This window comes from Nothoprocta perdicaria, unplaced genomic scaffold (genome assembly GCF_003342845.1).
Source record: "Nothoprocta perdicaria isolate Ctin4 unplaced genomic scaffold, notPer1 scaffold_170, whole genome shotgun sequence".
NCBI lineage: Eukaryota > Metazoa > Chordata > Aves > Tinamiformes > Tinamidae > Nothoprocta > Nothoprocta perdicaria.
Window position 1 is genome coordinate 1649986 of NW_020454872.1, and position 10690 is coordinate 1660675.

Consider the following 10690-nt stretch of genomic DNA (forward strand, 5'->3'; position numbering starts at 1 on the left):
GGGGCCGGGCCGCCCGCCGGCTGCACGCGCAGCGCCTCGGCGCCCTCGCTCTCGCTCGCCGTCGTGGTGGTGGTGGTGACGAAGTCKCCGGGCCAGTAGGGCTGCGCGGGCACGGCGGGCACGGCGGCGGCGCCCAGYAGGCTCTCCCAGCAGCCCTCGGCGCCCTCGTCCTCGCTCTCCGAGGAGCGCGAGGAGGCGCCCGAGCCGCTGCCCTCGTCCTCCGGAGACAGCTCGCTCTCGGAGTCGGTGTCGTGCCCTGCGCGGGCCGGCGCGTGAGCCGGGACACGTGGGGCATCCCCGCCGTGCCGCCCGCCGTGCTTACCGTCCGCCAGCGCCGCCGCCTCCTCCTGCGCCAAGGGCCCGCCGGGCTCGGGCTGCCCCGCGCGGCCACCCTCGGGTGCMGCCTCGTCCCTGCGGTGACACGAGGGGGCCGTGGGCTACAGGCCATGGGCCGCGTGCCCCTGCCCCGCGGCGCCCGCGCGGCCCCACCTGAGCACGAAGGGGATGTAGCTGTGCTGGGAGCGCGCCGTGCTGGGCAGCGAGGCCGCCGAGCCGCCCGCCGCCCGCCCCGCCACGTAGGTGCTGTCGCAGCGCGAGGCCTGCGGACGGGTGCGGGGTGGGCGCGGGGACGCCCTGTGTCCCCGTGTCCCCCCCACTGCGTGGCYGTGGGCACTCACGGCCGTCAGCGTGGCCTTGGTGGCCAGCGCGGGGTCGGCGGCGGCRCCGCGGGCGCAGCTGGCGCGCAGGCTCCTCCGCACCTCCTTGCTCAGCACCACGCAGAAGAGGAAGATGAGGGGGCCCTGGGGGGCACAGGGGGCACCGTGGGCACCGGGGTGGTGTTGGACTCCCCCCAATGCCAGCACCCACCCGGAGAATGTTGGGGGGCACAGGGGGACCCCTGAGCCCGATGGGGACGGAGGATGGAGGGTACAGGGCAGTATTTGGGTGCGGGGAGGATGATAGGGGATGGGGGCAGGCGTTATGGGGTCACACCATGGGGAGATGCAGGGGCACAGGGCAGAGAATAGGGGTACAGGGCAGGGTATAGGGCACGGGGAGGTGCAGGGGCGCAGGGCACGCTATAGGGGCACAGGGCAGGGTATAGGGGCACAGGGCAGGGGATAGGGGCACAGGGCAGGGGATAGGGCACGGGGACGTGCAGGGGCACAGGGCAGAGAATAGGGGTACAGGGCAGGGGATAGGGCACGGGGAGGTGCAGGGCAGGATATAGGGGCACAGGGCAGGGTATAGGGCACGGGGAGGTGCAGGGGCCCGGGCAGCGCCGGGCGCGGGGGCCGTAGGGCAGCGGTACCTGGACGCAGTTGGAGGCGGCGAAGAGGTAGTGGAAGAGGATGGCATCGCTGTTGACCGAGAGCAGCGCCAGGAGCCAGGCCAGGCTGGGCAGCACCAGCAGCACCACCGCCGTCTGCAGCCCCGAGCTGCGCCGCCGGCACCGTCACCGCCGGCCACGGGGCCCCCGGGCCGTCCCCCCCCCCCCCAGGGGTGCCCTGTGCCAGCTGGAGCTCCCCAGGGTGCCCTGCCACCCGTGGGTGCCCCATGTCCCTGCTCATCCCASGTTCTTGTGTATCTGTGCCATGCACTGCCACCACACACTGCTGGTACCCTGCACCCCAAGTGTGCCTGTGCCACCCATGGGCACCCCGTGTCCCCAGCACCCTTCACCCCAGCACCCATGGGCATCCCATATCCCTATTGCCCTGTAGCCTTGTGCATGTGCCCGTGCCACCCATGGGCACCCCAGGTTCCCAACCTCCCGCGTGCCCACATGTGCCCGTGCCACCCCGGGGTGCCCCACACCCCTAGCACCCCACACCCCCCCAGTGCCTGTGCCACCCTGAGGCCCCCACACCCCACACGTGCCCGCGCCGGCGGGACTCACACTGTGCGCTTCTTCTCGCAGCCCTGGCCGCTGGCGCACGTGGCCCTGGCCGCCAGCACGAGGAAGAAGACGCCRGCCTGTGGGGACAGCGGGGTGAGGAGGGGGGTGCTGCGGGGCCGCGGCCCCCCGCCGCCCGCCCTACGCACCGCCACGGCGCAGGCGATGGGCCCCGCGAGGCTCCACACGAGGCTGTCGTGGATGGAGAGCCAGCAGAAGTCGGGGTTGCCGTAGCCCTCGGGGTCCAGCCCCACCGCCAGCCCTGGGGGCACAGGCACCGCTGGGGGCGGGGCCAGGAGGGGCGGGGCCCGAAGGGGCGGGGCCCGGTGGATATAGGGCACTGYGTGACAGAGGGGCTGGGTGGAAGGGGGGCGGGGCTATGAGGCTTGTGGGGGCGTGGCTATGAGCACAGAGGCGTGGCTATGAGCACAGGAGCGTGACTAGACTTGTGGAGGGCGTGGTCATGCAATGGAGGCGTGGCTATGCACAGAGGCGTGGCTAGGAGCATGGGGGCGTGGCTATGCACAGAGGCGTGGCTAGGAGCATGGGGGCGTGGCTCTGGCATTGGAGGCGGGGCTGTGGGCTTGGGGGTGGGATTATTCGGGGCAGAGCTATGCTAATGGCGCAGGACTACGAGCATGGGGGCGTGGCTATGCCTTYGGGGGTGTGGCTGTGCTCTTGGAGGCGGGGCTATGCTCCTGGGGGTGGGGCTAAAGTAAAGGGCATCGCCTAAGAAGAAGGGCAGGGAGAAGAGGGCGTGGCCACGTGGTATGGGCGGGGCCAATGCTGAGGTTGGAGGGGGAGCTATCATGGCAAAGGGGCGGGGCCAAAGMCTTCCTGCTCTAGGGGAGCAGGGGGTGTGGTCACCACATGGGGGCGTGGCCATGCTGAGGAGGGGCGTGGCCATAATTAGGGCTAGGAAGGGGGCAGGGTCATTGCAGCGGGGGGTGTGGTCACCACATGGGGGCGTGTCCATGCTGATGAGGGGCGTGGGCACAACCAGGGCTGGGGAGGGGACAGGTTAATTGCAGCAGGGGGTGTGGCCACCACATGGGGGCGTGGCCATGCTGGGGATGGGGTTCTGGCAGGGGCGTGGCTCGGTTCGTGGGCGTGGCTCCCGCGGTGGGCGGGGCTCACCGGTGATGAAGGCGGGCAGCCCCCAGCCCAGCACGTGGTAGAAGCGCATGGGCCCGCGGTCCACGTGGCGCGGCTCGCTGCGGCGCCGGTACAGGTGCAGCCCCTCGAGCAGCGCCCAGCCCACCGCGCTCATGTACAGGAACTGCAGCAGGATGGCCACCACCGTGCACGCCAGCTGCGCCCCGGCGCCCGTCACCAGCGCCGCCCGGCACCGGGACACCCCCTGCCGTGGCCACCCAGCACCCACGGACACCTCCCCGCAAAGGGACCACTCCCAATGGGGACACTCAGCACCCTGGGACAGTGCTCAGTGGGGCCACCCAGCACAGGGGACCCCTTGTGATGGGGACACCCAGCAACACCCCCTTAGGGATCACTCCCACTGGGACCAACCAGCACCCGGGGACACCTYGTATTGGGGCCACCCAGAACCAGGGCCACCTAGCACTGGGGGACTGCCTTGCAATGGGGACATCCTGCACCACGGCCACCCAGTTCTGCGACACCCCACACCACAGCCACCCAGCACCAGGGCCACCCCACAGCAGATACCACCACCCAGTGGCGCCCCCCTACACCACAGCCACCCAGTACCGGTACCACAAACCAGCAGGACCACCCAATCACGGGGGACAACCTGCAGTGGGGACACCTTGCAGTGGGACCACCCCACACCAGTGCCACCCCACACCAGTGCCACCCCGCAGTGGCTCCCCCCGCCACCAGGACCACCCTTCACTGGGGCTTTGGGACAGCCCTGACCCCCCACCCAGCCGCCGCAGCGGCGCCCCCCCGGCCCGCCCCGCGCCAGGTAGCCGTGCGGCGGGCGGGCGCACCGGCAGCTCGGCCTGGTTGATGCCGAGCAGGAAGACGAGCTGCGCCAGCAGCAGGGCGGTGGCGCCGTGCCGGCGGATGCTGTGGCGGTTGGAGCGCAGCCCGCGCAGGGCGCCCAGCACCAGCACGGCCAGCAGCAGCCCGGCCAGCGCCACGGCCAGCGACGCGTAGGTGAGCGCCGCCAGCGGCAGCACCTCCCCGTTCTGCGGGACCCCGCCCCTTGTCAGGACACGCCCCCTCGGAGCCACGCCCACCGCGGGATAACGCCACACCCACCCCAACGAGCCACACCTCCCCGCGGGGTAAAGCCCCGCCCGTAAGCACCCCCATACACTGAGGCCACGCCCACTCCACCAGGCCACACCCCTCAGCGGCAGCCCGCCCACAATGCCCCGCCCCCATCAGGAGATGTCCCTCAAGAGAGCCCCGCCCATAATGCCTCACCCACCTCCATGAGCCACGCCTACCCGTGGGTAAGCCCCGCCCACACATGTCCAGGCCCCCCAAGCCTGTCTGCTCTGCTTTGCCACGCCCCAGCAGGAAGCCCCGCCCACAATGCCCACACCCACAGATTTCCAGCCTCTCCCACAAGCTGTGGCCCCGCCCACTCCACCTGCCCCCTGAAGCCCCGCCCACACGGGAACCCCACCCACAGCATCCCTATAGGGAGCCCCCACCAACACCCAGCCACCACGCCCGGCCCCGCCCCAGTGCCCCACGGGGAGCCCCGCCCTCCCGTATAACCACGCCCACTCCCCAGCGATTCCCACGGTCACGCCCACCGGGGCCCCACCCCTGCGTGGCTCCACCCACACCACCCCATTGGTGAGGCCGCGTGTAGCCCCGCCCCCGGGCCCCGCCCCCGGGCACCTCGCGGCGGGAGATGTCCATGAGGACGGCGAAGCTGGTGAGGTGGTTGCACTGGCAGCTCACGTGGCTCCGGTTGCGGAAGACGACCTCGCAGCCGCGCGCCGACCAGCCGCCCGTGGAGCCCGCCCTGCGCGCCGCGTCAGCGCCCGCCTCGGGCTGCCACCCCGGCACCGGCACGGGCACGGGGCTGCCACCCCAGGGACCGGCACGGGGATGGCAATGGGGCTGCCACCCCCTAGGAGTGGCACRGGGACCACCACGGGGCTGCCACCCCCAGGACAGTGCACAGGGGCTGCCCACCCCGGGACAGCACGTGGGGATGGGCATGGGGACTGCCACCCTGGTCGGGCACAGGGACCACCACGGTGTTGCCACCCCGGGACAGCGCCTKCCACGGGGCTGCCATCCTGGGATGGGCACGGGAACGGGCATGGGGCTGCCAGCCTCAGGATAGTGCACGGGGATGAGCTCGGGGGCTGCCACCCCTGGGACAGGTACATGGGGACGGGCACAGGGGCTCCCACCCCAGGACAGCGCCCGCCATGGGGCTCCCACCCCAGGACTGGTATGGGGACAGGACCCCATCCCTGTGCCACCTGCCAGGGCTGCCAGCCTGGCCCCAAGCCCTGCTCCCATCCTGGGACACAGGGTCAGGGCTGTGCCACCCGCGCCGGACACGGGACACGCGATGCTGGGACTCCATCCCCGCGCTGCCCACCCTCGGACACTGGGACAGCGCTGCCCCGCATGTCCCTAGCCTGTGTCACCTCCCCCTGCCATAACCCCATCCCCATGTCACCCACCCTGGGGACAGCTCCCGGCCACAACCCCATCCCTGTGCCACACACCTCGGGGACCACCCCATCCCCATCCCCATCCCCATCCCCATCCCCATCCCCATCCCCAAGCCACCCCTCCAGGCGCAGGGGACTGTCCCACCCATCCCATGGGACACCCCTCCGCCCCGGTGGTGTCCCCGCGTCCCCTCTCACAGCAGCGAGTGGTTCCAGAAGACGCAGATGGGCTTGGAGCGCTCCTGGGTCTCGAGCAGGCGGAACTGCAGCGTGATGGGCTTGTGCAGCGCCGTGGGCGCCCGCTGCGCCGCGTCGTGCACGCTGATGCTCACCACGGGCGTGTTGATGACGGGCCGCTTGGGCACCCTGCGCAGCGCCGCGGCGTCAGGAGCCCGTGCCCCCCGCCTCATCCCGCGCCCTCCACGCCGCCCTGCACCCCCCTGCGCCCCCCTTGCTCCCTACACCCCCCACATCATCCTGCCCCCACTGTGCACCCTGTGCCCGCCGTGCTCCCCACGTCCCCCACGCCATCCTTTCCCCCCCGTGCCCTCTGTGCCATCCTGCACCCTCCCATGCCCCCCGTGCCTCCCCGTACCACCCGCACCCTCCATGCCCTCTGTGCCCCCTATGCTCCCCGCATCCCCCGTGCCATTCCGCGCCTCCCATGCACTCCGCGCCCCCCGTGCCATGGGCGCGTACCGGAGGCTGCGCTTGTCGCTGTCGTACTGCTCGGGCAGCAGCCCCGCCAGCGTGCGGTAGATGATGACGCTGGCGATGGCCTGGCCCTCGCCGCGCTCCGGGTGCCTCTTGTGCCGCGTCACCAGCGGCGCCTCCTCGTCTTCCTCCTCCTCCTCCTCGGCCTCCTCCTCAGCCCCCTGCTCCTGCCCACCGGGAGGTGCCGGGGGCTTCCCGGGCCCGGCCGAGGGGGCTGCGGGGAGCAGGGCCCAGCGTGAACCACGGCCAGGCCGCTGTCCCCACCGCTGTCCCCACCGCTGTTGCCCATGGCCGTGCCAGAGCCCCCATAACTGCCCCCTTGCAGTCATGCCAGCGTCTCCTCCACTGCACCACTGTCCCCATTGCTGCCACCCCAAGGACATTGCCCTGCCTCACTGCTGTCCCCACAGTCAGTGGCCCCAGGACCGTCCCCCCACGGCCACACCACTGTCCCCATGATGTTCCCCTGCAGCTGGCCGATGTCCCCGCTGCTGTCCCCCCATGGCCATGCCAGGGTCCCCATCGCTCCTCCCCGGGGTCCAGGCCCATGTCCCCCCCCACACCTGTGCCAAGTGTCCCCATGGCTGTCACCCCATGCCAGTGTGGCCACTGCTGTCCCCCACAGACCACAACATTGTCCCCATCACTATCCCACCACGGTCATGCCAGTGTCCCCATCACTGTCCCCCCCATGCGTCCCGCTGCCCCATGACCGTCCCCTTGCAGCCCCCCAYGGCCCCCACCCACTCTGGGGGGTCCTGCTGCCCCCGCCCAGCTTGGGGACAACTCACGTGTGCCCTGGGGGGCCCGGAAGACGCTCTCGGGCAGGATGACGGTGGTCTCCAGGTCGGGGGGCTTCTCTCCGYGCAGGGCCTCGTAGCGGGGCAGCCGGGCGCCCGCGAAGCTGCCCTTGTCCAGCCGCACCACGGACACCACTGCGGGGCCGGGGGCTGAGCGCAGGGACCCCGCCGCGGGGCCGCCCGCCCGCGCCCGCCGCCTCACCGATGTTGGGGGTGACGATGGTGAAGGGGCTCAGGTAGGTCTGGCGCATGTTGCGCGCCAGGGCGCTCGCGTACTCCTCGAAGTGCTTGAGCAGCCACGCCGTGCCGCCCTCCGTCTGCTGGATGAGCTCCCAGTGCCGCTTGTTGCTGGCGTCCAGCAGGGCGCTGCCCACGCGCAGCAGGTTCTGGTGGTGGGGACACGCGGCTGGGCACGGGGCACCCGCAGGTGGCGGTTCCAAACCGGCCCCCYATCCCCTCATTATGGAAGTGGTGCCCGTCACCCTGGCGTCTGGGCGYGGGTTTGCCCGGCTCCTCGACAGCGAGGCTCCGCAGATCGGGGGGCACCCAGTGCCAGCTGAGAGGGGCTGCGGTGTGAAAAAGGCCCCTGGCAAGAGGGTGCCCATCACCGCAGCCTCTGGGCGCCCCAGCTTCCCACAGGGCCCTGCAGACCGAGCAGACAGGGGACAGCGGGGACCTAAGAGGGGTCTAAGACACCCTTGCCAAGCGCAGCCCGTCCCCCTGGCATCAGGGCACCCCGAGTGCCCCCCCGTGCCAGCGCGTGCGCGGGGCGCGCGCGGGCACCTCGGTGAAGTGCACGTCCTGCGTGGCGGCCAGGCGGAAGCCGCGCTGGGCGCTCTCGTGCTGCAGCAGCCGCGCCGAGAGCTGGTAGGCGAGGCGCACGTCGCTGCCGAAGTAGGCGGCCGTGTGGCGCGTGGCGTTGTGCAGCTGCAGGGCCACGCGCTGCGACTGCGCCGTGTCCAGCAGCGACGCGTTGCGCACCAGCCGCTCCGCCTGCCCGCGGAGCCGCGGGGTCAGTGCCCGTGGAGCCACCGTGCCCGGGGCGGCTGCTGCCCGCGGCGCCCGCGCGGCCACTTACGAAGCCCTTGAGCGCGGCGAAGGCCAGCGAGGTGCAGTTGAAGAGGTTGGGGGGCAGCCAGCCCTTGTGCTCGTCGCAGTGCCGCACCGCCGTGCCTGGGCAGGGGGGACGTGGGGTGGGCATGGGGGCAGCGACGGCGCAGGTGTCGCCCCCGCGGGCAGCGTGTCCGCATGCGGCTCCCCCATGGGCACCGCATCCACAGGCACCGCTCGGTGGGCATCACCGGTCCCGCCGTGGGTATCGTGTCCCCCCGTGGGCATTGTGTCGCTGTGGGCACTGCCCTCGCCACCACTGCATCCACATGCATCCACACGCATCACTCCCACGGGCATCGCTCCTGCAGGCATTGTGCCCATGGGCATTGCTCCCATGGGCACTGCTCCTGTGGGCATTGCCTCCAGCGGCATTGCCCCCATGGCATCGCATCCCTAGGTCGTGCCTCTGTGGATGTCACATCTGTCTGCATCCCCACACYGTGGGCATGGCCCCCGTGGGCATCTGTGTGCACTGCTCCCATGGGCATCGCCCTGCGGGCAGTGTGCCCATACACATCGCCCCTGTGGGCAATACCGCCATGCACCTGCCTGCAACGTCCCCTCGGACATCGCATCTGTGGGCACAGCCCCTGTGGGCACCACCTCCATACACATCCCACCCTGCGGGCATTGCATCCACCTGCATCACCCTCATGGGCACCGCATCCGCACACATTGCTGCCATCGCTATCCCGTGGTGCCCTGGGTACCTGCACCCCTGGATCCCTGGGTACCCTGCGGGTACCGCCCGCATAGGCACCGCATCCATACGCACCGCATCCATACGCACCGCATCCATACGCACTGCCCGCTCGCGGGCGCCTCCTCCCTGGCACCGTCCCCTTACCGATGGAGCCCTTGGGGCACGGCGCGGCGGCGGGCAGCCCGAAGCGCGTCCGGGGCCACCAGATGTTGGCCTCAATGGCGCGGGGACAGCTGTCGTAGTTGACTGCAGGGCAGAGCGGGCATGAGGCCGGGCACAGCCCGGGGGCCCCGCGGCATCACCGCGCACGGCGGCACCCACCTTCGCAGCCGCTCGCCGTCACCTCGGCGAAGGGGTTGTCGCAGCGGTCGCAGTGGCGCCCGATGACGCCCGCCTTGCACGGGCACTGCCCGCTGGCGGCGTCGCACACGCGGGACAGCGAGCCCGTGGGGTAGCAGTCGCAGAGCAGGCAGGCGTCGCTGCCCGCCGGCCGGTAGTGGTTCTCCTGCGGGCGGGAAGGTGCCCGTTGGGACRGGGCGGGCGCGGGGCCGGGCGCCGGGGCCGCCRCCGCTGCCTCACCTTGCAGCGACACTCGCCCGTCGTCTTGTTGCAGTCGGGGTCGAAGCCTTTGGCCACGTCGCAGCTGCAGGGCCCGCACGTGGGGTGGCCCCACCAGCCCCGTGGGCACGGCTGGTCGAACCTGGCCGTGGCACGGCACACGTCACGCGGTGCTGCGGACACCCATCCCCATGCAGTGCCATGGGCACCCATCCCCACACGGCACCACGGGCACCCATCCCCATGCAGCACCACGGGTACCCATCCCCATATGGCACCATGGGGACCCCTCCYCATGCAGYGCCATGGGCACCCGTCCCCACAYGGCACCACGGGCACCCGTCGCCACCCACTCACTTGTGCTCGCAGTAGGGCCCGAAGAAGCCGGGCGGGCAGTCGCAGCCGTAGCCGCGCCAGGTGCCRGGCCGGCGGCTGCAGCCCGCCTGGTGCTCGCAGGGGTTGAGGGCGCACGCGCTGACGCAGCCCTCGCCGTAGTAGCCTGTGGCGCCGGCGGGAACGGGCACCGCTTGGCACGGGCACCGGCGGCCACGGCTGCCCGGCCCTCCACGGTTTGGGGCAGCAGTGCCCCAGGGCTGGCAGTGCCACGAGGGTGGTGACAGTGCCCGGGTGGCACTGACGGAGCGGGTGGCAGTGGCCCAGGGGCTGTGGCTGGGGCTGGCAGTGACCAGGGTGGCAGTGGCAGGGGGTGAYAGTGCCAGCAGGCGGCACTGCCCGGGGCAGCTTTGCCGAAGGAAGGGGTGGCACTTCCCAAGGCAGTGACATTGCTGGGGCAGGGGGGATGGCAGCACCCAGGTGGCAGTGACAGGGGTGGCAGTGACAGGGGGTGGCACAGGGATTGGCAGCACCCAGGTGGCAGTGACCAGGGTGACAATGATAGGGGTGGCAGGGGGCTGTGCCTTGGGAAAGGCAGCACCCAGGTGACAGTGACAGGGGTGGCAGCGCCCAGGGGGTGGCACAGGGATTGGCAGCACCCAGGCGGCAGTGACAGGGGGTGGCAGTGACAGGGGGTGGCACAGGGACTGGCAGCACCCAGGTGGCAGTGACAGGGGTGGCAGCGCCCAGGGGGTGGCAGTGCCTGGGGGCCGCGGTGGCCGTGGCGCGGGGGTGGCCGCGGGCGGCAGGGCGCCTCACCCGGGTCGCAGCTGCAGGAGAAGCTGTCCCAGTCGTCGCTGCAGTAGCTGTTGCCCGGGCAGGGGCTGGAGTCGCAGGGGTCGGGCAGGGCGCAGCCCCGCTCCACGTTCACGCGCGC

The 10690-nt window shown here is 71.6% G+C and overlaps 1 protein-coding gene across 1 annotated transcript in view; it reads right to left on the reverse strand.

Annotated features, from left to right (window-relative positions):
- Positions 1-10690, reverse strand: part of CELSR2 (cadherin EGF LAG seven-pass G-type receptor 2) — a 24118-nt gene that overhangs the window by 534 nt on the left and 12894 nt on the right. The window contains exons 9-29 of the mRNA XM_026036075.1: positions 10573-10687; positions 9778-9919; positions 9442-9562; positions 9184-9367; positions 9007-9108; positions 8125-8219; positions 7830-8039; positions 7249-7432; positions 7038-7181; positions 6232-6460; positions 5731-5898; positions 4739-4865; positions 3871-4071; positions 3035-3209; positions 2047-2159; positions 1901-1977; positions 1313-1439; positions 678-800; positions 490-599; positions 323-411; positions 18-256 (exon numbers count right to left, since the gene is read on the reverse strand). Coding sequence (XP_025891860.1) covers positions 18-256; positions 323-411; positions 490-599; positions 678-800; positions 1313-1439; positions 1901-1977; positions 2047-2159; positions 3035-3209; positions 3871-4071; positions 4739-4865; positions 5731-5898; positions 6232-6460; positions 7038-7181; positions 7249-7432; positions 7830-8039; positions 8125-8219; positions 9007-9108; positions 9184-9367; positions 9442-9562; positions 9778-9919; positions 10573-10687 — 3075 coding nt within the window. The remainder of the gene's footprint in view (positions 1-17; positions 257-322; positions 412-489; positions 600-677; positions 801-1312; positions 1440-1900; positions 1978-2046; positions 2160-3034; positions 3210-3870; positions 4072-4738; positions 4866-5730; positions 5899-6231; positions 6461-7037; positions 7182-7248; positions 7433-7829; positions 8040-8124; positions 8220-9006; positions 9109-9183; positions 9368-9441; positions 9563-9777; positions 9920-10572; positions 10688-10690) is intronic.